Source organism: Lagopus leucura, unplaced genomic scaffold (genome assembly GCF_019238085.1).
Source record: "Lagopus leucura isolate 7727_CA_CO unplaced genomic scaffold, USGS_WTPT01 Super-Scaffold_100066, whole genome shotgun sequence".
Taxonomy (NCBI): domain Eukaryota; kingdom Metazoa; phylum Chordata; class Aves; order Galliformes; family Phasianidae; genus Lagopus; species Lagopus leucura.
Genome location: NW_024962310.1, coordinates 371690 through 398351, shown reverse-complemented (window position 1 = coordinate 398351; position 26662 = coordinate 371690). Strand labels below are relative to the sequence as shown.

Here is a 26662-nt window from a genome sequence, read left to right as displayed (position 1 = left end):
CATTGCTCACAGTGGAAGATTGCCAATCCCAAGCTCTTCAGCCGTTTGCTTTCCCAATGAAGTCGGATGGACAAAAGCCTTTCGTCATCCAGTAGTTTTGCTGTTGGTTTCGTTTTTCTTTGTTCTGTTGGTTGGTTCGTTGGTTTGTTTTTCTTGCATGTGAAAGAAAAAAAAAAAAAAAAGAAAAAAAAAAAAAAAAGAAATAAAGTCTTTCCAATTGAAAACGTCGGTGGGCTCCGATTTGTCCAAGGTCTCAAAGAGTCGCGACATCCGACAGCTCGTGTGTCGTGTTGGCATTTCTGCCTGGCTTTGGGAAGGCCAACACCATTCGTGCTGCCATCTTTTCCACTACGTCTGAGATTTCTGTCGTTCTCCATAGAGAGCTCATCATCACACCTGGGGACCCGGGCGCAGGGCTCCTGGCTCACAAGAAATTACGAACAACTTAACTTCTCTTTTCATTAAAAAAATAAAATATTCAAGACTATCAGCTTTTATATAAAATACCAGCAAGCCCCCCACAAAAACAAAACAAAAAAAAAAAAAACAACAAAAAAAAAAACCAAATAAAAATTCAATTGCTGAGGTAACGTCATACCTTGAGGTAGCTTTTTTTTTTTTTCCCTTTTTCTTTTTTTTTTTTTTTTTTTTTTTTTTTTTTTTTTTTTTTTCCTCTTTCCCTCCTCTCTTGTTGCTCAAACACACGGCTATACCTCACCCCAACTCCTGGCCTCACCCCACTGCTGCTGCTGCAGTGCCCCCAGGGACAGTAACCGCTGCTACGTCCCCATCTCAGCTCTAGGGGAGCAGTCTGGTTTAAGAAGAAACAGTACAGAATCAGTGCGAGGTTCACCCCCACCTCCCTCCTTATCACCTCCATGCGGGCTCGCCCCGCTGTCCCCAATGCAATCAGAGCTTTTTGCTTTCTCCCCCTGCTCCCCAGCTTGTGGGACAGCACCGGCGCTGAGTCCCCAATGGGGCCGGGTGGAAGGGCAGCACGGTGCACACACAGCCCCATAGAGACACGACCCGGCCCCGTGTGGGGCAGTCACAGCAGTTACTGTCCCTTCCCAATACTCAAATATTAAAAACAAACCATTAAAATATATCTAAAATATAAAAATCCTCCTAAGAGTGACGGGAATCAGGAACCACCTTACATTCGTTTGACGGATCTATTTGGTATGGTCGTGTGAGGGGGGGGGGGGATGTTCTGGCCGCAGAAAGAAGAGGGTGGTGGTGGTGGTGATTGTGGGCTTTGTTGTTTTAAAAATAAGAAAAAAATAAAGCTTCAGACGTGCCAAATTTCAAATAATTCTTTTTTTTTTTTTTTTTTTTTTGCCCCCATCTGGAGAGATTTGGGAGAGGGGAGAGAGGGGGCTGGGATACACCACAAACAGCCCCACGAGGGTTAACACCAACCAGCATCCTCCAGCTTTGCTAATGAAAATATTCCATTCCCCTGAGTGTTTTTCCCCCCCACCCCCCTTCCCCCCCCCCAAAAAAAAAAAAACCAAAAAAATCACTGCATGTGGCTGAGCCCATGGAGATACCAATAGGATTTCAGGGCACAAATCTGTACTGGGAAGCGAAGCTGAGGCTGAGCCCCTGATCCCAGCAAAGCCCCAAAACCCTTTGGCTCTGAATTCCAAATCTGTTTAGCTCCCATTTCCCATTACTGAAGGATGGACGTTCATTCATGCTTCCTACCAAGCGGGCTGTGCTTTGTTCCTATGTTTTATTGCTGTTGCTCAGAGGGAGGAAAGTAAAAAAGCAAAGCACTTCCCTTGCCCCTTCCCTTCCCAGGTCAGCATCTCTGCAGTTAAAGCTCTGCATCCCATTCTGCCATTAGTTCATAGGTCACAAAAAAAAAGAAAAAAAAACCCACGATGACAAAAAGAGAAAACAAGCCCAAAACTCCCCCCCAAAAACAGCTCCTTTCAAGTAAACTAACATAAAGAAACATCCAACCAAATGAAAAACTAAAAAGTTGTCCTAGAAAATAGAGGTCCTGCGTTGGTTCCTAAGGCTTCAGAAGGCACTGCACTGCACACACAGCACAGGGGAGAGGAAAGCTCTCCTTCTGCCCACCCTTGGGTGCTGCTGACATGATGGGATCCTCCCAGGGGATCCAAATCCATTTGGCACCACGGAGTTTTCCTCCCCCTCCCTTCAGTCCCTCACAATGGATCTCGTTACCAGTGGGGGGGGATTGGTGACGGTCCACTGGAATTTTTGAAAAATTAAAAAAAAAAAAAAAAGAAAAAAGAAAAAAAAAATTCTAAAAAAGGAGAAAAATTAAAAGGGAAAAAAGAATTTTAAAAAAAAAAAAAAAGAAAAAAAAAAAAAAAAAGGATCCCAAAGGTTTAACATCACTCTGGGAAACATCCGTCAGCCACACCGCTGAGGCAGGGAAGGGACTGAGGGAGGGATGGGGAAGTGAAGCTGGGGGGAGCCCTGGGGGAGCCCCAGAGGCCCTGAGATGAGGGCAGGCAGTGCCTGCGGGGGCTGAGTGCAGTGCCTGGTGTTGGGCTCCATCCCCCAGCCCCACAGCACCTCCCGTTTCAGTTCAGTACAGTGTCAGCACATGGAGCTAAAAATGGGTCAGATGGTGCGGTCTGGTTCTTAGCCCCGTCCCTCTTGCCTTGAAAGCCAATCAAACTGCCTTTTAGTGTCGACCAGTTAATGAAAACAATTGCATCTGTCTATGGTAACTGATTCCCAGCCACTCTTAAGCCTGGCATTGGCTTGTTCCACTTTTCACATTGGTGTCAGTGCTGCTCTCATTTCCTCCTCGCTTGCAGCTGGCCGCTTTGTCCCTTCTGATGCTGCTGCTTCACCTGGGCCAGGATGTCCCGGATTTTGCGCTGCGCCATCTGTGGATGAAAGGAGCAAAAGGAAAATGCAAGGGAAATGGCACTGAGTGCCGTGAGGAATACAGCTGAATGGGAAAACATTGGTCAACCAGGGTACCATTGGCCTTCTTGGCCAGCAGGGCACATTGCTGGCTCGTGGTCATCCTGTTGGCCACCAGGACCCCCACGTCCTTCTCATCAGAGCTCCCTTCCAGCAGCTCAGCCCCCATCCTGTACTGATGCTTCACTTGTTCCTCCCCAGCCATAGACCCTGTACATGCCCTTGTTAAATCTCATCGCATTCCTCTCTGCCCAACACTCAGCCTGCCCAAGTCTCACTAACCAGCATCAGTGAGCATCAGCCACTCCTCCCAGCTCTGCACCATCAGCACACTTGCTGGGCATGAATTCTATTCCTTCTTCTGGGTCACTGATGAAGATGTTGAACACGTGTGAACGTACCCCTCACCCCAGCTCTCCCTCCTGCCCACACCACTCCACAAAAGCACACAAAGACAACAGCAAACTGCAGCAGCCAAGCGCAGAAAACACTTTCATAGGAGGAAGCAGCACTGAACACAACCCCTTATGAGCCATCAGAGACTCCACCAGCACCGAGCCGCCGGGATCATACCTGGCTGGCATAGAAGTGCCCGATGATCTTCACAATGACCTGCTCGTTCTCATCAGGGGTCTGATCCCGTGGAACCACCACCTCTGCAGCCGTCAGGTTCTGCAGCTCATTGACCTGCAGGGAAGGGACAGAGACCAACATCACCACGCAGTTTGGAAGAGACCCCCCCCCCCCCCCCCCAAACATCCCAAATGCTCCCACCCCCTTCCAAACGTGGCTTTGCTTACAGTTTTGCCCCCTTTGCCAATAACCCTCCCTGCAGCCGAGGCGGGGACACGGATGTGTGTCTCCAGCTTCACTTCTTCCTTCGGCCCAAAGAAGTTCTCCTCCTTCAGCTTCCCATAAATCCTGCCTTGCGCCTGCAGAGGAGGAGAAGCAGCATCAGGCTCTGTTCATGGTGCTCTGTCCCCACACACCTCCATCCTGGGGACAACAGATTCCCTCCCCAAATCCCAGCTCCTCAGAGCTTTAAGTCATCTCAGCCCCAGGAGGGCTGGTGCTGAGTTAAGACAGGTCTCAGTGCCACACTGGGGAGGGCTGACTGCGATGCTTCTTCCCACCCTGCTCTGAAGGGAAGGGGATGGTGGAGGAGGCACTGGGTGACTCTGACACCCCACTGTGATGGCAAGAAAGTGAGGGGACCTTGAACTGAGCTTCTGGAGGGCCTGTGATGACCACCATGCGCACTTTGGAGTCCGGCGTCTCCGGGGGTGCAATCTGGAATGGGGGAGAGAAACAGTCACTGCAGCATCCATACACATCACCCAGGTTTTTAAGGTAATTTCAGCAGCAGAAAGGCACCCAGCTCAGCAAGAGGTGCTGGCAGGACACTGCTCCTTAATGAGGTGACACTACCTTAATAGAGGCACTTGCGAACCGGGAGAGCTGCTTGATGTGCTGGCCCTTCTTGCCAATGATGGCACCGACTGCTTGGGCAGGGATGAAGACGTGTACGGTCTCCTGCTCGGGAGGCTGAGGACACAGAACCACTGCTCAGAGCTCACCACACCCCCAATCCCCCCCAGAAGTGTCACCCATACCATAAGTGCTGGCCTTCAACTGCATTTGCAACAGGTGAAGAGCACAGATCCTGCACACACATGGACGTGACCATGCTGAAAGCACCGCAAGGTTCCTCAGCTGTGCACCTACCATGAAGGAGCTGTATGGAGCAGCCCCGGAGACACTGCTGGGAGGAGGAGGTACTGCGTTGGAGGAGGCAGGGAAGAGGCCGACAGCAGCCAGGTTAAGGCCAGGGATGAGATGAGATTGCAGCTGAGGGGGAGAGGAGAGAAACGCTCATTGCTTTTACCAGGGCATCCTCTTAGAGCACACAGGAGGGGAGGTAGGGCAGGAACCCTGCCTGGCAGAGCTGCCGTCCCGAAGCTGAGCCGCACTCACGCTCATGGCTGCGACATCGTTCTCATAGGCTTCTCTCACTTTCTTCATGATCTCCTGCTCTGCTTTGCAGCAGTTCTCGATAGAGCCCTTCACTGTGATCGTTCTTTCAGGGTTGTACAGGGTCAGGTCCTGCAAGCTGATGGGAAGCCAGAGTTACACCAGTGCTGGCCAAAGCAGGGAGCAGCATCGTGGTTTACTGCCCGTGTTTGTGCTGCCTTCCTTAAAAACATGCTTAAAGAACAGAACCCCAGTTCTGCCTGCTAAAAAAAAAAAAAAAAATCAGCACTGCAGCACAGCTCCAAAAGGGAAGAAGAGGGGAACTCAGGAAACAACACACAGGTGTATCAAGACAGGTTTGGGGATCAAAGCACTCTTGCCACAGGCTGGCTTCCCAGCAGGTTGACAGCGATCTCTTTGCTTTCCTCACATCTCCCATATCTGCCTCCCCACTTCCATCTGCCTCAGGTTGGGAAAGTCCACCCTGCTTTTCCCAAAGACATCAAGGAGCCTTACGATGAAATGGTGATCTTTGTCTCCGTATCCTGCTCCACTTTCTTCAAGTTTCTCCCTTCTTTGCCAATCAGGCGCCCCACAAAGTTGTTATGGGCCAAGATTTTCAGAGGCACTTCATCAGCTCTTGAGAGAGGAACGGGAAAACAACAAAATTAAAGATTACAGCAGGCAGAAGAAGAGGGATTGGGAGCAGAGTGACGGGGAAGACCATGTCCCCTTGCTCAGAGTCCCCCAGTTCTCCCAAGGCAAGGCTTCCACATGGAGCTCTGAGTGCCGGGATGGTAACACAGCCCAGCAAGGAGCTGTGGATACAGCCTACAAGGGGAAAAAACTTACGTCTTTGTGTCCTTTGCCTCCTTCTGCATGATCTCCAAGATCATTTTGCAGGCAGCAGAGCAGCCCTCAGGGGTGGAGTGGATGCTGATGGCTTTTTCTGCAGCTCCTGCGTTCTCCTTACGGTGAACATCAATCCTGCAAGCACAGCATTGATGTCAGAGTGGGCACAGAGCAGAGGCTCTGCAGCTTTGCAGCATGTGCTGGCTGCTCTGCTCCTCCAGCATCCCTGCAGGCTGCCCACAGCTGAAGCTTGGATGTACACAGGAAAGGAAAGAGCAGTTAATTCTGGGCTCAGCATTCCATGTAGATACTGTAGTTAGAAGCCCCATTCACAGAAATCCAAATAAGACATCTGACTCTATTTTAAACAACATGAGTGATCACATAGTAGAGAACAGGTCAGTTGCTGGCAGATGAGATGCACTGCTCATCACTTCACATCTTAGATAAAGCCCTCCTTGGGAGAGAAGAGCAAAAACATGTGGGACAAACCCAAACTCAGCCTCATAAGTCACTGCAGACCACTCCGCTAATTAGAAGCGACGTGGGGGGGGAAGGGTAGAGAGACTCACTTGGACTGTGTCTGCTTGGTAATGTTCCTGATGGTGGCCCCTTCTTTGCCAATGATGGCACCCACATACTGTGTGGGCACCAGCAGACGGAGCGGGATGTCCACGGGCTGCTGCTTCACTGGAGCCCCTGCTGTGACAGGGGAACCCTGCCGGGGGGCACCTCGGGCCCCAAAGCCACCCCGGCGCCCATTCTCTGGGCCCTGCACTGACTGCTCATCAGGGATGTAGGAGACCTTCAGCACGTGGTTCTCCAGCTGGTGCCCGTTCAGCTTCATGATGGCTCTAAAGCAAGGAGAGAAGGGGTTGGGGTGAGGGGATTCCTACCCCTTAGAGCTCCCAGCAAAAGGCAGCATATCAGCACCAGCCCACCCAAAATGGGACAAATCCACCCAGACTGGGTCAAGCCTTGACGTAGCACCCTTTGGGAAAGAACTGGGAATGGGGCACAGAGATGTCATCAATGCCACAGGAACCTGGCAGGATTTCCCACCTGGTCCAGATGGAACAAAGTGCTTTAAGTGGGGGGGGGGGGGGGATTTCCAAGCAACCAACCCTGGGGAGGGGGTGGGAGCAGTGGGTGAGAACAAGGAATGATCCCCAGGCTCTCCTCTGCCTTGCAATATATTGGTTGGTATTTCAGCTGCTGGTGGGGATTTTGGGGACTGGCTGCAAGAGCTAAAAGCTGTCGATAGATGGGGCTGGCAGCAAGAGAAAAGCAACAGCTCTGGCCACAGCTCTGCACAGCTCTCCTAACTTCAGCGGAGAGAAGTCAAACTGAAGGTCTCCAGAAAGGGCTCAGTTACTCCCTTTTGGGCTGCAAAACCCCACAGCTGAACAGAGACAAATAACACCATCTCTGCAGGATGCAAAGGATCCAAAGACCCTCCATAAAGCAGAAAAAGATGACAGAAAGGTCTCACACCAATATTATTACTTTTTCCTTGAGCTGCAATTACTTAAATGACTTCAGTACAAGAAAATCTTCACTTTTCCTTATAAAAAAAAAAGAGTTGGTTTTCTTTACTCTTTGAACTGCACAAAAAAGCCTAACTTGGATGTGCTCTAAAGGGCTCCAATTCTACCCCAACCCCACCCCACCATGAAGGGTGAACAAAAAGAAATCAGGGCAGAAAAGAGGATATTTCTCAAAGGTTTGCAACCCCCAGTTGATGAATTCTGGGACAGCCTGATTCCCAGCAATGGAAATCCCATTTTCTGTCCCCAGGGAAGGGGCAGTGGGCCATGGGAGGTCCATGGGGTGGCCGTGGGGCAACTTACTGCCTGGTCTGCTCCCGGTTTGTGTAGGTGACATTAACCACAGCGGTCTCACTGTCTGTGTTCACTGCAATAAAAGAGGCAGAAATTAGAGCCAGCATGAGCAGCCTGGACCATTATGCAACATCTTTGGCCACTAGAGAGTGCTTATGTCTGTACAGCCCATCCTGCTTTATTTTATATACAGGGATGTCCTTATTTTGGCCAAGCAATAAGAGGACACAATGACCAGACTCTGACATCTCTAGCCATAGAGATAACCTCTAACAAAGAACAACAACCTGTCTGTCCTCCTCCCTCCTCCAGCCCCAAATAGCTAGGGCAGAAAATATTTAAACAACAGCACATTGGCTCTTTCTTTCAGCCTTACCTTGCTCACAGTTTTCTACAGTGCCATATTGTGCTAGCAAGCCATCCAGAACCTGGGAAACAGAGAAAAAGTCCATTATATTGTGACAATCAGGACAGACCCAAGAAATACAGTCAGTCGATAAAGGCAGCCTTCTGGGCACTAAGATTTCACAAGCAATTAGATGAGCAAAGCTGCTGTGTGCCCCAGGATGTTGGGTCAACAGGCCCCAGAACCAGAGCTGGGAAGGCAGCAAGAAAAGGAAGAAGTCCCAACAGCTGGAAGGAAGGATCCATGTTGTTCCTACAATGGATAAATCACACAATGCTGTTATTAATGGGGATTTTGTTGGTGCAAATGATCTTGCATTGCTTCTACCAGCTGAATTGAATCCTGCACAGAACAGGAATAAGCTGCATGGATGCAAGGGTGCAGCACCATTAGGCTCAGTTAAAAACAAAGAAAAGGATGAGCCAACTGTAATCCCAAGTGCAGAAACCCACAGGGGAGTCAGTCCTTAAAGGTGCCCCACACTTCTCAGTGCAAGTCCTTGTGTCTCAGGCTCATGCCCTGCTCCCTCACCCCCTTACCTCCCATCGCAGCTGGGGTGGGATATTTCGGATTTGAATCTTCCGGCTCCTGAAAGAAACAAAAAGCGATTAAAAGCCAGATTTGGTGTCAGCAATGCATCCATCTCACACTGAACTGCTCCTCGTTGATGGACCTAATCAAGCTTTCCATTCCCACATGCTCCCGAGGTTTCTGATGGCTCTCTGTTAATTACACCCCACCAAGTTCTGCATTTATACTGCAAGCTTCACTGTGAGCAAGATGCCCAAATCCACCAACCTTCCTGCACCAGCACAGCTACAAATGCTGAGTTCTGCCAGATTGATTACAAGGATTAGAAAGAAAAAAAAGGAGAAAAAAAAAAAAGAACCATGCAGTCATTTAACCTGAAAGCAAATCTGGACATGAAAAGGAGACCATGGGGATGCCCACGGCACCTGGAAACTTGGCTCCAGCATCCCAGTTTGTCTGAGATCACTCCTCCACTCACATTTTTGGCTTTTTCAAACCTAATTTTTCCCAAAATAGAATTTTTGGGGAAAATTTTTGATGCCCAATTGACCCAGGAGGTGCTGCCATGGATTGCTGTGGGTCCCTGGGGCAGCTCCAGCACCCACACACAGCCACACTGCTGCCACCCCAGGGCTTCCACCAACACCAAATGCTGAGAAATGATTTTTTTCCTCACCGTTGTGGTGTTTCCACCACATGGTGCTGCCATCTCCTGCAGTGCCAGCACCCCAAGTGCTGTGTACAAGCAAAGGGATGAGGAGCACACCCAGCTGAGCCTCACATCCCAGCTCACAGCACCCAGCAAAGCACTCACCCTGCAGTAAAAGCACCCACGGGTGCCCAGGGACATCCTTGGAGGATGCAGCTTTGTGTGGGCAAATGCAGCAGCACAATTCCTTCGGGTTAAACCTCTACCCTCCAGCTAAAGTCACTGCAAAACACCCTTCTTCATCACTGCCCCTAATTTCAGTCCTCTAAATCTCAGCATCTGATTTAAGGCCCAAAATGAGCATCTGAGAACAGTGATGGGGCCTGCCTGCAAGCTCACCGAATATGGAACCTTAAGATCCCTGAAAAGAAAGGGAAATGAAATACTATGACCATCACCTGCAGCTCAGCACTGGCATCACTTTTTTGGGATATCACCTCCGGACCTGCACTCATCATAGACCTGGGTTTCAAGCCAAAATACTCGTGAATATTTGAAATAATAATTAAAAAAATAAGGAGAGAAGATGAAATTCTAGACTTTTATCCTCTTCAGAAGATTCAGCTCGTTTGTCAATGAGAAGAAAACATTCAGAAGCAATCAGTGTTGCTCAGACATGGAGGTAAAGGGGCTGATGAGGAATCCTTATCCCATAGGGTTCTGCCTGGAGAGCATCCCCTGACCTGGGCAGCAGATTCAAACACACACACAGCAAAATGCCTGGAAGGGCTGAGCTGTTCAGCAGGTTTCCAGCAGAACCAGAAGTGATGCTTCCCCAAAGTCGCTCAGATTCAGACTGGAAGGACAGAATGGCCAAAAAGCTTTGGGGTTGCGCTGCCATTAGAAAGACAAAAAGGAAGCAGAAAAAGATTTTCAGCACTCCCATCAGCTCAGCTATTGGGAAGTCTCCAAAACACCAAATTTTGCTGCTGCTATGGAGGAAAATCTGGGTGGATGGGGAAAAAGTCCTGAACCCTTAGAACTGCATCGCATCGGGGGGATGAAGGGAGAAAGGGGGGAGGGGAGCAGGCTATGAAACCAGATCCCTTGTTTACATGCTAATCCACATCCCAAAATGAATGGGAGAGAGAGATTAAGAAATTCAGAATGCAAAGAATGCCACAGTCCAGGGAAGGTCACAAGGATCTGAACTGATGGAGGAAACCACGTCTCCAACCACCCACCCCTGCCCCAGAAACTTCTCCAGATAGGTCCAAGCATCCGCACAGGCAGAGCATGTGTTCTTCACATACGTGACCAGAATGAAATGCACCACGGAGAGAAAAGAGCCATTTATGTCCCCGCACCGTCATTCTGCTGGTGGCATCTCATTTTCTCCCCCTTAAAAAGGAAAAAGAAAAAGCCCTTCCGAGGAGCCAGCACCCTGAGCACTCACTGCCCATCTCCATCAGCGCCCATCCTGCAGAAGGGCTGCATGCCACAGGGCAGCATCCTATGGGGCAGCATCCCAACTGGAGCCAGCATCACTCAGCCCTGAGGTCCGGCTCAGCTCCCCACAGTGCATGGAAATCTTCCTCCCGAAGCACAGCCCCTGCTTGGCTTTGGCTCCTTTGGAGCCCTGTGGTTAGAATTACAGAGGAAGTCATGAATAAATAAACCCATCTATTTGCTTTGCTTGTAAGCAGGTCCGACTGGATTTAAACCCTTGTCGTGAAGTGCCGCTCTTTGGAGAAGCCCAGTTCTGCTCCCTCCGACCTCTGCTCCACACAAGGCTTTACTCCAAATAAATAACTCTGCTCATCGCCAATTCCTGGCTTTTTATTCATCGTGTTGCAGAGCTGGAGCTCCTCTCATCGCTCACAAACTCAGCACACGACCTGAGCTGGGAGTGAATGGATGGGGGTCTGCACACAGGGGAAAAAGGGGGGGGAGCAGCTGAAATAGTTGTAAGCAGAGAACTGCAGGTCCCAGGAATGCATCCTGGTGTCACCTCCCTCCTGCTTCGTGCCAGCACTGCTCTTTGTGCCCACGGGATGTTAGCAGCCATCTGTGGCAGTACTACAGCACTCACAGACCTGCAGAAGTGCCCAGCAGCCCCACGCAGACATCCCAGCTCTTCTGAGGCGCTGACACCTTGGAAATCAGAACTGAGCAGCTTGATGCTCTCAGCAAACCCTCCCCAGTTCTGGATAGGGTGTGCTGGGAAGATAAACGCTCAAACTGATGCAAAGGGATGGAGCAAAGTGCTATAGAGCAACCTGGAGCGTCCAGGAGATGGAGGAGGTAATCTCATCTATCCACTGTCAATCCAATGGAGATTTCTTGCCCTCGCCTCCTGTGCCCATCAATGCAGCATGGGGGGTAGAGCACATGGCTCAGGAGAAAAGCATACCAGCAACCCCCTCTCATCCAGAATGCACAAACCAAAGCATAGTTGCTTTTTTGAAGAACCAGCCCTGCCCACTGACAAAATGCCCTCTGCTGCTCCCCAGCAGCCCCAAACCCAAGGGGAGATCACTCTCATTCTATCCCAGTGCATCCAAAGCCCTCCCAGCATCGCTGTCGGTGCTGAGGCAGCAGCCACACGTTCAGAGCTGCCCATCCCACACGGGCATACAGTGCTGTGTGTCACACAGACAGGCAGAACCCTCAGCAACAATCCCAAATTAGGTCTGGTTCTGTTTGTTTGTTTTCAATCTTTAAATCTCACTGGGAAATACCCCAACAATAGATTCAGCTGTCGGGATCTCCTTTCACATCGAGGAGGGTGGCCAGAGCCCTTCATTAAGAACTCGCTGGCACTTCCCCCAGGACTGGCACAGCAGCAATGACAGGGACCCAAGCAGGGGGCACTGACCTGCTCCAAGCCGGGCTGGGAGCCAGCAGGAGAATGGGGCCAGCTGCCACAAGCAATGGCAGAGCACCACCAGGGCAGCCCCTTCTAGCTCAGGGTTTCTCTTCCCTTTTGCAAAAGCCCCAAGTGATGCTTTCAAAGTGATGCTCTGAAAGGCAGAGTTGCTCCTTTGCTGCACTGCCAGGGGAAAAGGCAGAGCAGGAGCAGCTGTGATAAAAGTCAGGTGTGTCCCCATCCCACCTCACCCTACAGATGTGCTTCCTTCCAGAAAGTGCATGGAGGTTGCACCCCACCAGTATGGCAGTGAGCGTGCAGTCATGCTGCTTTTCATAGAGCCACAGAATGGCTTGGGATGGAGGGGACCCCAAAGATCACAGATCAATTCGAGTTGGAAGGGACCACTGATCCAGATTTTATCCATACAATTTGATTCGTCTTCAGCCCCAAAGCACATGGCCTGCCTAGTGAACTCCTGCTGGAGAAAGTTCCAGCCCCACATACCAAGAGCAGCCATAGCCCACCCTGTCTTACAGCATCAGCAACGGTGGGTCAAGCTGCACAGATCCACCAGAGCTGCACATACACAACACAAGGCTTCTGCAGGATGCTCCCTTACATCCAATTCCCTTCTCCACTCCCTACCACAGTTTCCTCAAGGCAAAGGTGATTGAGAGCACCAGGGCACTGAGCACTTTCAGTAAAGCACAGCCAGGCACCAACCTTCCTCTCCTCCCAAAACCATTTCTGGAGCTCTTGGGGCCAACAAGAGAATGGCTAAAGCTGGAGAGGCACTGGGAGACCCACTAGAACTGAACAACATTCACGATGGAGATTCAATCAAATGCAAATGCTATGCAAATTTAGGGGCTGAAAAAAAAAAAAAAAAAACAACAGCACATCCCTGATTCAATTAACAGCATTTATCTAGTTAAGCTTTGATTCAGGAAAGCACTTAATCCTGTGCTTAATGTGTTGTTGGTAGTGGTTCTTAATGTTTTAAACACTTCTAAATAGGAAAATGTGGTTGCTAAGACACAAACATTGCTGGAGGACTCAGAGAAAAGTTGTAGCTGAAATCATGAGTTTTTCCCCATATAAACTGATACGCTTTGAATTTGTCAGCATCTCTGTGAGGTGGGAATATCATCCCTGTACAACCTTTATTGACAGCGAGAGAAGAGCACAGAGAGGGAAGCACCTGCTCTCCATCACACCTCTGAGCACAGCCCAGCAGGGCTGTCCAGTTGGGATCTGCCCCAGGCTTCAGCCAATTTGCCTTTGATTTTCACTGTCCCTTAAGCTGACACGGCTCTCAGCTTCCCCACATGGCATTAAACTCACTGACACACAAGGAAAAAGAAAAAAAAAACACCAAAAAAACAATCCAACAGCAAAACCATGTCCCAAATTCACCAGGTGATGCTCAAGGAAGCCCAGAGTTAATGCTTCCTTGGAAGCAGCATCACTACGGTTTGAGATATGCTGAACCAGAAGCAGAGATATTGGAATTTCTTTCTCCTGCTCCTCCCAGAGGTGCTGCAGGTTCAAGTTTGATTTTTGCAGCCTTTGTGGTCTGGTAGAAAAAAGCCTCGATGTGGGCATGAGGAGGAGCAACAGGAAAGTCTTCTCCTAAGCTTGTACTGAAAGCAGAGCTCTGAGATTTGGAACCATCACATAACAGCACTGCAGGTGCCTTGTGCAAAACCACGATGCATTTAGACCTCAATTTAATGCAATTGAAGCAGCAAACCAACTTACTGTAATATCCTCCACTGTGAGGCTCCTATCACACCCCTCATTCTAGGACCATCTCGTGCTCTTTCAAGCTCATCTCTTGCAGATTTGATGGAGAAATGATCCAAAAGGCCCCTTAGGAAGTTAACAAAGACACTCAGCTTCTTGTAGCTGGAGAAGCACAGGAGCAAATCAGCCCTGGGATTTTGGAGGAATGCATCCTCCACGCAACAGCCTTACACAGTTCCACTAGCTTAGCTGGCAGTTATCTCTGGCAAGCATACACAACATGATTAATCCTTCCCATCAATCATCCCAGCAACCAGAATTTGATCTTGGACTAATAAATCTGTCTAATTGGTCTCTCCCCATTAGTTCTTTTTTGGAATCCCATTTAATGACTGATGAGATTTTTTGAAGAGATGCCAAAGAATGAGAAGTTGTCCATGAACACCCCTTGAAAGGCCTGGAAAACTCGTTTTTGAAAGAAGTGCTACAGCTCGGGCACAGAAAGAAGAAGTGGTCGATGCCCAAAGTGAAGGGCTGGTCAATGCCCACAGCTGTAAGAAATGCTGTCTCTTATTCCCCTCCTTTATGAACCTGCTGTGCTGCCTCATTCCATTCCCCCACTGACCCCAGGTAGATGGTGCTGGCCTGCAGCTCGTGTCAACCCAGCTGAATGCCAACGTCTCACACCTTAAAAGATCAAGAAACCTCAAAAAAGCCTCACAATACCTCAATCTTCAACAAGCCCAGAGGAAGCCTAATGATCCCCCAGACCTCTGCTGTTAGTCCTTGCCAAATCAATACATCAAGTATCCGCAGACAGGACAAGTTGAACAGTAAGTAATAGAGAGGAAAGACAAGACGGATTCTATGCAGCGCACCCATTATCTTTCCATTCTAATTTGCTGGCAGGCTGCCATTTATTGAAAGACTCTTTCTGATGCTCAGGACACGTCCCAAAGCCAAGCCCAATTACATTTAGCGAGCTCCCACAACCCAGCTCCAGGACTGACTGGGATGCACCAGTTCCTTCCTGGCAAACTCCAAGCACAGCAGCTCACACCCACTCTCCTACTGAGGTGCCAGCAACACAAGGTAAGAGGCTTTCAACCCTTAAGAAGATCTGAAGTTGCAAATCTTAAATTGACCTTCATTCAATCTGACCCTTGAGCTGGTGCTGGCTGCAACCAATGCGGGAACATACAAAATGCTGCCATGCAGTTTTCCTGCAGCTATTACACAGAGAATGGAAAAGAAAAACGACTTGTCTCTCACCTCATCTTCCGTTTGCATGTCTCAAAGCACGTCTGAAACCATTATCCTGGAGAGCAGCACAACATAACCACCACTAAAGCAGCGGGGTGAGGGAACACGCAGCAGCATCTGCTCGTCCTCAAAGTGTCAAAGCCAGCATTTCCAACTCCACTGCATTTTGGTTTGCGTCATTTTTGCTCACTTTCGATTTATTGAGACCGCATTCAGAGCGCTGCTTTTCACCCACCATGACTGATTGTGAGCAGAAGAAATATCTTAAAGGCACATTCATGGCTTTTCTCCCAACCTCACCTCCAGGACCCACCAGCACAATAGATGCCAGACCGCCAGGTTTTTCCTGCTGCCCTCCCTCAAATCCAACAGTGCATTAAATAAAAGCTCAGGAGGCACGAAACCCACAGAGTGGTCATCCCAACCCCCGTCCCTTTGTCACCACCCCCTTCAGGATGCTGGAGCCGAGGTTCCAGCTGGTGGCACCCACTTCTCTTTGCCACCAGAGGGCACTTCTGCCCTCTTCCAGTTCCCAGAACTCCTTTCTAACTGGTTTCCAGTGGCTCTGATGGTGCTGTGGGACTGGGGCTGCTTCAAAGCCCGTTCAAGCACTGCAAAGCAGCTGACATCAGTGGGGACCCCAGAGTCCATCAACACATGCTCTATGATGGGTCTTAAGCCACTTTAATTTGTTAATGTTTAAGCATCTTTACCAGTGATTGACAGGTGTCACTATATTTCACATAGCTTGCTTAGAGCAAGTCATCAGGGTCATCTTTTTCTTCTGTTTCCAGTTCAAGGACAGTGGGGCATTGCCTTAGAGACCCTACAAACAGCAAAGGCTCATAGAAGTTTGAGCAAGAGAAATGGGAAGGGATTCTGCTCAAACTTAGGGGGAGTTGCAGAGATTCAGGTCCCCACCAACTTCAGGTGTGTCAGCAACCCTCATCCCTGATGGGTACAGATCTGTCAGATAAAACTGGGTCCAAAAGCAGTGAGGTGGTCACTACACAGGGCTGTGCACTGAACCACTTTTCAATCCAAATCAGGTTAAAACAGCACAATCACCGCATGCAGAGAAGCCCTCGATGATCCAAGTGGATTTGTCACAGCAATCGAGTCCGAATTCTGAAGTTATGAAACAGATCATCCAATTTCATGAAGGGCAGAGACCCTTTCACCAAAACTCAAGCTGAAACCCAGAATGCCATCCTCAGATCTGCCAGTCATCCCAGTTTGGGCAATGAGGTGTCACGAGGCTTTTCAGCCTTCCGACAACCCGCAGAGCTGCAAGCACCCCACATGGGATCTCCCATTGCATCCCTCATCACATCCAGCAAGGCATCACCCATGGCACTGCCCACCCCCCATGGCATTGCCCACTGCATCCCTTATCACATCCCTCATGGCATCGCATTTCTTATCACACCCCACACGGCATCACCCACTGCACTGCCCACCCCCATCCCTCACTGCATCCCCCACGGCATCACTCATCACACTTCTCATCATATCCCACAGGGTGGGTTTGGGGTCACAACCAAGTCTGTGGTTGAGCCCAAACCGGGATAAAAGTGCTACATTTTTTTCCACTAATAAATGACATCAAAATGCTTCCGTGCTTCTTCCTAAAGGGAAGATAAGGAGAACCAAAAAATTAGAATAAAACTTAACTGGGGGGGTTCCCCCCCCCCCCCCCCCTCAATTTCCAGTTCAAATTCCTTCAGTCCCCAGTGTTTCGTGCAAGGCAACACAAAGGGTGCTCAGACCTTCCTGGTCACCTCCTTCTCACACCAAAGCTGGACGAGCAGCTGAAGAGATGCACATTTTCCAGATGGGGAAATCTATCTTACACTCATCCGTTTCATTTTGTGCTTTGTTTTCTATGTATTTATAACGAGAGGATCGGGATTAAGAGGAGAAAAGGCTGAGGCTTGGGTAAAACAGAACGGCTGGAAAACCACAAGGATGGGGCTCTTCTACTTCTCTGCTGCCCATCTCATTACAGAGACACCTCAGCAAACAGGCTGAAAGCCCACCAGGACTTTGGCACGGACAACATGAAAAGCCAATCCAACATCCCCCCTCCTCCCCCAACAAACTCAAGGCACCATTAGGGAAATCCTGCACAAAGCTCCCGAAATATCTGATCTGGATTTTTTCCTAAGTGAATTCCCCACAGACACGTTCATGCCCTCTCTCCCGTCTGCCTTCCATAAACATTCACATGGCCAAGTTTTACTGGCACAAACAGCGGCAGAAAGCGGCTCTCAAAGCCGCACCAACAACTTTTGGGGAAGCTAAACATAAAATTTACACCGTGCAAACAGGCAGGGCAGGCAGCACGGCAGGATGGATGAAGACTCACCAATGCAAATTTCTCACTCAAGCCAGTTTTAAAGAAGTTACAGCAGCTCACACTCTGCAAAAGGCATCAAATAGAAAAGGCACCGCTGATGGCACCTTTGCCATAGACAAGGGGCTGCAAATGTTGGAGAAATTGGGTGATTATTGGTTCTGCTGCAACCAAATCCTCATCAATGACTGCATGACATCCACCTAATGCTGTGTGCTCGGGCTCAGCTTTAGCACATGTCTCATTACAGCACTGAAACAGAAGCATTCACTTTGACAGGGCACCTTCCCCGTTTAAAAGCGCATCCTTCAGAGACCTGTGAAGCTGAGTCTAAAAGCACAAAACTTATTTGAGGGCTTTGGCTTCTTCTGGAATTACTCCCCAGTAAACAGCTCCATAAGAGCACAAGCAGCAGCCACAGCTTCTTCCCTGCAGAGGACATCACAATTTTCTTTTATTCTTTGATCATTTGATCAATTTGTTTGTAAATACTTTTATGCCTGGGGCTTGAACCATAGACAAGAAAACACTCACTCACAAATGTTTATATATGTGTATGTACACACTCTATTCACTCTGATGCCCGAGTCTGCTGAGACACAACCAGTATTTAACAAGAAATAATCTGAATAACACTGACTGCCCTGGATATAAGGCAGAACATCAGAGCTCATCCCACCCTGTGAGGTTTCTTGTGAAAGATACATTTCCCAACACCTTGCAGGTGTTTTGGGGGGCTATCTTAATACAAATATCAGTTATTTGCAGGTGGATCTCTGCACACAACCTATCCAGAAGGTCTGATCCCACAGCCCTGAATCACACAAGAGTTCAAGCAAAGGCAGTCGCTTTGCAGGTGACACATGATAGAGAAAACACAGAAGCAAGAATGGAGAGCTCCTGTAGCGCTCCATCCCCAGCTCTGCACCATTAGACTGCACTTAATCCTCGAATGCTGATCTCAATGCACGCTCACCAGCAGGATCTACTCTTCCCAAATTCCTCCTCTGAGAAGCCCTACACCCCAAGCACTTTGTGCAACGGCTCTCAGAGCAGCTAAAAGCACAACAGCAGCGGGACGAGCAACTTCCCTGGATCTGAGAGCCTGCACCCATGGCATTCATCCCCCACCTCGAAGGCCCTAATGCAGCTGCACCCTCTGAAGACCAGCCCCAGAGGGATAACGCTGCTTGAGCCTCCTGGCCATCACCTGGTGGATCCACAATCCTCTAAGAGAAACCACAACAGGCAGGTTTTTCAGGAGCACCATCAGGTGCTATAATCACTTCTGACAACGCAGCTTTTTCCTGAGATACTTAATCACAACTTGGAAAACCTGGCTCTAATTGCAGATACAAACCCAGCCCCGAGTGCATCTTTCAACCCCTCTTCTTTCACTAGGCTCTGGATCTCCACTCTCCCACCTGTCCTACACTCCACCAAGGAGCCTGCTCCCAGAGAAGCTGCACTTCCAACTTACAACAGCAAGCTGCCACAGGGGACCTTCATCCCAGTCAAACTTGCTCCTTTTAGTGCAAATCAATTTCACTGCAATCTCCAGCACTGTTGACAGTGCGTGGTGCCACTGGATGGTGCATGATCTGCTCCATGCATGGAGCCCTGCCAGCTGCACACGCTCCTGCATGGTTTGCTGCTGCTTTTACTACAGTTGCACTGCAGCACTGGGAGCCCAACCTGGCAGATCGCTCGTGGAAACTGCAAACCTGATTCTTCCGGGGCTGCACGTGGATTCAGTTTTGTTCCCTCCAGTTGCTTTCCTCCACGCACACCGGGCAATTAAAGCAGGCAGAAAAGTGTGAAATCTCAGCTCCGACCATGTCAGAGCTCCCAAGTGTCAGTTACAATAAAATAAATGACCCATTTCCTGATGGATTGCGAGGGCTCCTCCGAGACGAGCGGACGGACAGATTTCCCCGCTTGTTTATTTTCTCTTTTTCTGGCAGAGAGGCTGCACTCCTCTGCTCTTTGGCATCGAGGGCTGCAGCAGCTTGGGATGCTCTCGCTCCTGTGCCGCTGCCCTGGCAGCGCCCTCCTGGCTGCTGTCCTCAGCAACGCCCCTCCTCTTGAGCCCTGCCAATTCCTGGCACATCTCCTTCTGCAAGAAGCTCCAGAAAACCCACTCTGCTCTTCTTGCAGCTCCTGAAAGGCAGCACCCACCTGCAGAGCCCACAAAATCCCCTCTCTGCGTGCCAGCACCAAACCCGACGCTCCGCAAACGAAGCCAAACCCCAGGGGATGGGACAGGGTTGTGCAGCATCACCTATGGTGAGGGCTGACAGGAGGCAGCACAGAGGCATCCAGCTAAAAGAGGGCTCAGAAGAGAGCTGGAGCTCCTGAAAGACCCTTTCCACAATGCCCCATTTGTTGCTGGCTCTGTCCAGGGGGAAAAAAGAAACAAAACCAACGAGTGGGCTCCAATTAAAGTGCGATTTTTCATTTTAATCTTCCTATTTAAAATCGCTAAGATCCCTCCAGCATCTTCAGGAGAGTGCTAGGGATGCTGAACACAAACAGATGGCAAAGCAGTTTCCTCTCCCATTCAGTAGGTGATTAAATCAGAAAGATGATGCACCCCGGGCTGAAGACCACCAGCTTGAGACAACACCTGACACTTAACTTCCCAATGGAAGAACAGTTTGTTTTCCCAGGGGCTGCACCGATGTCTGAGTGCTACAAACCCTTTTGCTTTGGTCTAGAGCATCTCCACCACAGCAGGACTCAGAGGGTCTCTTTCCTCCACCCATCCCCTGTTGGGTTGGTTTTTTTTTTTGTTGGGTCTTGAAGCTGCCCAAGCAGAGCAGCTTACAGTGCCAGAAAACAAGCAGCAAGGTGCAGAGTTGCACCCACACCCAAAGCACTGCTTATAGAAACGAGGAGATTCTGCAATCCCCCCACAGCACCAGAATACAGGGACAGTTTTCAGCTGAAGCCCAGCAAAGGTATCTGAGCTAAATTCACAACACTGCACATACACTGGGAATGCCCAGATGATGCAGGAATGCAGTCGGGATAACACAACACACAGATTTCTGGAGCAGACGGGATCCCCCCCCCCCCCGCCCCAGGTTGGGGCTTTTAACTACTTTAAAACAAATTAAATGAAAATTAAAAGGAGAAAAACTTCCCTAGCGAGCAGACCATCCCACAGCTGCCTCTGCAGTGCATCTCAGAGAAGCAAAAAGCAACTCAGAGCAGAGGGGGATGCTGCAGGATGTTACCCCCAGCCCTCCAATGCGTTTTTCTCCTGCCCTCGTTGTTTTCCTCTTTTATTTTCTGTTTTAATTTGCTGGGAAATGCATTTTTGTTTTTTAAACCCCGCAGGCACTCAGTGCAGGATTCCTCCATCAACTGGGCAGAATAAGGATTTAAAGATTAAAAAAAAAAAGCAGTTCAGCCCCACAGGTCCTGGCAGTGAGGAGGAGGGACGAATCCTGCACAACTGCATTTCTGCTCTTCTCCCCTCCTCCCTTCCCAATACCCCTTCTTTCAGCCCAGCCTGTTTAGTAGCTGGGAAACCTCCTCCCACCAAAACTGGAAGATTCATGCAGTTCAGGAGGGTGACTTAGGAGCTCACACCTTCACTTTAAGCTATCAGTGCCTCCAGGTATGCTCAAAATGAGAGTTTTCACCTGCAGCATCTGATCATCTTTTCTTTCTCCGCTGAATCAAAACCCCCAGAAAGCCTCTGCAGCTCCTCCAAAATGCATTTCCTCAAAAGCCAACTACAAACCCAGGTCCACAACTCCTTTCTCCTGCTCGTCTCTCATCTCTCCCTCACTTTTGGGAGCAGCTCTGACGTCCCCCGGTGCTTCGCTACACTTTCAGCCTCCCATTTCTCCCCATCTCCAAACCAGAGCTCTACCAAACCAGCTGTTTGATCAAACCAGTTAGGAAAGGAGGGAAAAAAACAAAACTTCCTAGCTGCCTTGAAGTAGCAGGCAGGCATCCCCAACTTGCTACATTCAGCACATTTGGAAGCAAGGCACGCGCTGTGGAGGGGCTGCAGGCAGTTCCTCCTTGCCTCACCCTCCCATCTCCCCCAAACTGCAGAGCCCTGAGCCAACCCCATCCTCCCAAACCCCCCCTCCCCAAACCCACTGCTGACTCTGGAAAACTCTGAGCATTTCTGGGGGCTCAGGCTGGAAGAGGAGAGGGCAAAAATCCTCTCTTTTTTTAATTTATTTTTTTTTCTCATCCTGAAAGCTCTCCATTTTCAAAGCAAGCACTTTAACCCCACCTCTCTTATCCATATCTCTGAGCTTTGTTTGCCTGGTTTTTAACCTAAAAGGCAAAGACAGAAACACAGGTTAAACTGGAGAAGGAAACTCAGCCCTTGGAAGCGCCACTGATGTGGCAGCTCTGTTTTACTGCTACCAAATTTATTCTTTTCTTCCTAATTCCAAAAAACTCAAACACTTAAAGGGCATCTAGGCAGGACAAACTCCATCTCCAGTGCTTTCTAAACTTGAGGCTGCAGAACTTACAGCGAAATTGCAATTTCTTGCCCTTGCTCCTGCTTGGAGAAGGGGAAATAAGGAGGATTTCTTTAACTTCAGACTGCAAACTGTTAAATACGTTCCTCCTTCCCCAGTACGTTAAAATTGGTTAAATTACCCCAGCTCTGAACCTAATTGACGAAACTTGCTGACAAATTATTAATCCCTAATTGAATTACAAATTATTTCTAGTTTTTCTACCTGGAAATCGTTAAAAGGCATTCATTTCCAAGCCATCTCAGCAATCCAAACTCAGCACCGCGAAGCTCCCGGATCAAAAATGGGCGCTCAGATTAAACTGAAGAACTCAATGTTACCACCACGGTTTGGGGGGGAAATCAAGAGACACAGAACAAACTGACCCACATTCAACCCCCCCAGAAAGGAGCTCTCCTCCTGCCTCGCCATTCCCACACATTGCAGTGCATCGGGGTGTTCCTAATTATTTTTTAATAAGGCTGTAACTTGTAAAACAGACCTGTTTTAAGGGGGATTGTCTTAGGAACGGATTAAGAATATGTTTTGTCTCAACGTTTCGGTGAACCACCTTCGTTTGACGTGAGAAAGAACGGCCAAACTTCTTTCTTTGCCCCCTGTTCGATTTGCACACAATTAAAACAAAACGGGGGGGGAAGAAAGGCACCGTTTTCTGATTGCTATTTACAAACAAAGAGGGCACGCTAGCTGCTACCAAAAGTCCTACAGTTTTCCACCACACTTAACCACACGATCACACACACGGCGTTTCAAACAGGTTTCAAGCAAGGACTTAAAAGCAAAACGCAGCTTTCGGGTTTCTCCATCCAACTCCATGCACCTTCACACCATTCCACAATTCCCACCTCCACTCAGGAGCTCGCTGACCCATTCTGAACGCAGAGCAGAACCCTCCCAAGCTTTAAGCCTACTGCCTCTTATCAACCCAACTCCCTCTTCCCCCCCAATTACTCGGTTTCATTCTCTCTGGTCGACTCACTTCCACATTCCTCATATTTGGAATGTCTGCTTGATGGATTCACTTTTTTCCCCCCCTCGCCCCTCCTCCTTCCTTCCTTCATTCATTCTTTCTAATGCTCTCGACTGAGCTCCCTTCAGGTTTGGAGCTTCCACCTCTACCCCCCATTCTGATTTATTTTTCTTTATTTTAATCTCGACTTGGAAAACCAAACGTTTTTTTTTTTTTGTCTTAAAAACGAGTATTTTTCCTTATTTTTAACCTTCCAAAGAATAAACAGTAATCGTTTTTCAGACTGTAGAAAACACACTTTTAGCTTTCCTCACTTTTTTCCATCAGCAAAGTGAACAGAAAAAAAACTCCAAAACAGAACAAACGATGGTTAGATTGATTTAAACCCATTGTTTTTAACGAAACAATGCATTTATCAGCAACGACCCTTTTTTCAACAGTGATGTTTTACAGTTTCGCTGTCGTTTTCTCTTTTTTTCCCCAAAATAGCTCCCAATGATTCCTACAATAAGTTGCAGCTTTGGGTGTTATTTGGAGGAAAAAAAAAAATCCACTGTAATTAAACAGCTCTAAAGCAGTTTGTCCTTGTTGTGAATCGCTCTCTCACACCACATTCACAAATTCTCCATTTTTTTATCCCATTCCTGCTGCAGGACTGAAGGACAAGAGGGGTTTTAATGAAGAAAAGACACCAGCGGGGGAGATTTATTTACAGCACGCAGTTTCATCGCATGCGTTTCTCCCCAAAAGCACCCAGCTCAGCTCTCCTGAACTTCAGCATTCGCAATTTCAATGAAAAGAAACACAACCATCGAGCTGAGTTTTATTTTGCAGGTTATCTCCAAAGCACATCGTTGACCATCGCTTTCTTTCCCACGTTTCTGCATGAAAATAACGCAGATCTAAACGCAAGGCTGGGGGAGGTGGGTTTAGATCACATCAAAACCCATCTGATTTCGTCCTCTCCGCTCACACTTAATTAACCATATCCTGCTCTGTGTGCTTTAAACTGGAAAATCCTGTCTTAAAAAACAAGCAGAAAGGAAAAAGAAAGAAAAAAAAAAAAAAAAGAAGGCAACAACTTCAAAACCAGAGACGGTGCCATCACTGCAGCCTTTATCCAGAGAGAGGGGAGGGAAGCAAAACAGGCAGAAAAGTCCACCAACAACCTGCAGAGTTTGCAGCTATGCCACAGTTGCCTTTGCTGGCCCAGAAACACAAACTTGGCATCCCAAAACTGAGGCAAAGAAACTGTAGCAACCTCTCCACCAAGCATCCAGCCACCCCATCTCGGCTGACGAGGCGATTTTCCAGCAAAGCACATGAAGAAAGTCAACAGCAAAAATGGCTCCTGCAGCTTTAAAGGCAGCGGATGGGGTTATGGGGCTCAAACCAAAGCCCCTTCTCACCCCCAGCCCGGGATTTAGCCACCAAACGTAATGAACTGCACTTCTCCTGGTTCTCATTAAACCACGCTAACGAACCTTCCCTTTGCTTCCACCCATTGTAAAGTTTCACCCAGCATTTCTTTGAATTACAGACGCCAAAGCAATATTTACATTTCCATTGAATTTCTCCCGGAGTGCTCTTAGCAAAAGTCAGAGGGGGGAAAAGAGGGGAGCAGGGAAACACTCTGAGATCCTCTGCACCCCCCCAACCCCATTGATCACCAAAAGTACTACAGATAAGTAAAAAAATCGTGATGCATCCCCTTCCCTTCCCCCCCTTTTCTTTTCTTCCTCCCCCCCGATTTATTTCTCGGCGTTATTACGTTACCCTTCATAGGATAATTGCCTTTCCAATAACACACTTAGATTCATTGATACTGGGAGCCACGGGGAGACTCCGAGCCTTATAACGACCGATATCGATCCCCTTTCCACGAGGAGGGTCTGGAGAAAAAAAACAAACCCTACAGGGGACGTTATTAAATGGAGTCCTGCCTTTAGGGTCGGCCCCACCACAAGGCACAACCCCCTGGCGAGGAAAAGGACCGTCGCCAAAAACCTACAGCCTCGCAATCGGGTTCAAACCAGCTCCCCCAAAGGGATCCTCGGCCAGCAGAATAAAAAACCCCCCAGAGTTTAGGGAAGAAGAGTTGTTGTTTTTTTTTTTCCCTTCCCTCTGCACCACGTTGAGCGCCGGGGCGGCCGCCCCATCACGTGGCGGAGCGGCTGCATGGCCCAGCATGGGCACAGAGCCTTGAGGAGAGCTCCCCCAGCTCAGTGGGGGGAGAGAATCAGCATCACCCCCCAAGACCCCCCCCCCCAACAAGCAACAGTGAAACCCCCTCCTCCCTCCTGGACCCAGCAGTTTGCTGCCTGCACCCTCAAGTCCTCCAGGCTCGGCGTCCCGCGCGCCCTCAGCAACAAAGGGCCAAGAAGATGGGGAGGGCCGGGGAAGGCCGCGACGCCCAAAGAGAGCGTGAAGAAATGGGGTTTTAGCCCCAAAAACAACAAGTTGGGGGGGGCAGCCAGAAGCTGAGCCAGCACCCTGCATGGCCGGGCTGAAACCTTGCACCAACAAGCAGCCGGCCCCATTTTTATGTAATTATTGACGCCCGTTTTTAAGCCTTCGCCCTCCATCCCGGCAAATTTCACCCGCGAAGGAGAAATAAGCCAAGAGTGTTTTATTAAACAAACTTGGCGGTTCCATCCAAATAACAAAAGGTTTTCGAGCCCCTTCTCACGGGGAAAGGCTGGGAAATTCTTCCAGTGCCACAAGTTTGAAAATCCCAACCCCAAACGCCATTCATCACTTGGGCAAACGAAGGGGCGGCGAATCGTCGGGTTGGTTTTTTTTTGGGGGGGGGGGGGATTTTTCATTTTAAACAAACAAACAAAAAAACAACCCTTAAACCCAAAGAAAAGCTTCCTTTCAAAAGACCCTACGGATAAGAAAGGGGGGCACTGATCCTCAGAACCGCTCCTCACCTCGCTGGGCCATTACCCAAAGCCAAACCACCACCATATCTCCTTCCACATGCACATATTTGGATATAATTTTTTTGGCCTCCTTCCTCTTACGTTATTATTTCCCCCACTCCAAAGGAAAAAAAAAAATACATAAATACAACAAAAAGACAGAAAAAGTAATTAAAACACCGAATTACCTTTGCTTTTTAGGTACTGAGTGTTCAATCTCTAGCTGTTTTCCATGCAGCTCCACTTTCCCTAAAAATAAAATGTGGCTGTTTTGCATGATCTGGGCGGAGGGGTCAGAAAGCTTTGGGTAACATTCTATCATGTGAAACTTCCCATTTAATTTCAATCACTACAAACTGCACAAAAAGGCTTTTTTTGCTTTGTTTTGTTTGTTTCCGATCACAAGTGTGATCTATTAAATATAAGGCTGACTTCTAATGCGGTGGGAGGGAGTGGTGAGTTCCGAACAATGTTCCTTAGGAACATTTAATTCCGTCCTTCATTCAGCTCCGATTCGAGCAACAGCAAACGAAGAATAATATTTGGAGATCAATTTTTCGTCTTTAATTCCACGCCGTTCAGAACTCCTCCGGGCAGATCACTCCTCCTCCCCATTAAAAGACTCGAAATCTTAACTCCACGCTACGAATGGATTTCTCTTCGAAAACGGGGCGGATTTCTACACCGCCGGTTTATTTATTAATTGGGGGGAGGGAAGGGAAGAGGGGAGCAGCCATGGGAAAAGCCCGGAGGAAGAAGCTTTGGGCGAAGGGGAAAAAAAAACTCCAACATTTTCAAAAATTCTCTGTTTCCCGGGGACTTTTTTTTTTTTTTTTTTTTTTTTTTTTTTG

General features: G+C 48.8%; 1 protein-coding gene across 1 annotated transcript in view; it reads right to left on the bottom strand.

Moving 5' to 3' along the window:
• Positions 1-2510: 2510 nt before the first annotated feature.
• IGF2BP1 (insulin like growth factor 2 mRNA binding protein 1) overlaps positions 2511-26662 on the bottom strand; it is a 24853-nt gene continuing 701 nt past the window's right edge. The window contains exons 2-15 of the mRNA XM_042886946.1: positions 26000-26060; positions 8526-8574; positions 7957-8008; positions 7590-7653; positions 6312-6593; positions 5740-5874; positions 5404-5526; positions 4891-5026; positions 4642-4764; positions 4345-4461; positions 4132-4206; positions 3717-3848; positions 3490-3603; positions 2511-2876 (exon numbers count right to left, since the gene is read on the bottom strand). Of these exons, the coding sequence (XP_042742880.1) occupies positions 2784-2876; positions 3490-3603; positions 3717-3848; positions 4132-4206; positions 4345-4461; positions 4642-4764; positions 4891-5026; positions 5404-5526; positions 5740-5874; positions 6312-6593; positions 7590-7653; positions 7957-8008; positions 8526-8574; positions 26000-26060 (1556 nt within the window). The 3' untranslated portion in view covers positions 2511-2783. The remainder of the gene's footprint in view (positions 2877-3489; positions 3604-3716; positions 3849-4131; positions 4207-4344; positions 4462-4641; positions 4765-4890; positions 5027-5403; positions 5527-5739; positions 5875-6311; positions 6594-7589; positions 7654-7956; positions 8009-8525; positions 8575-25999; positions 26061-26662) is intronic.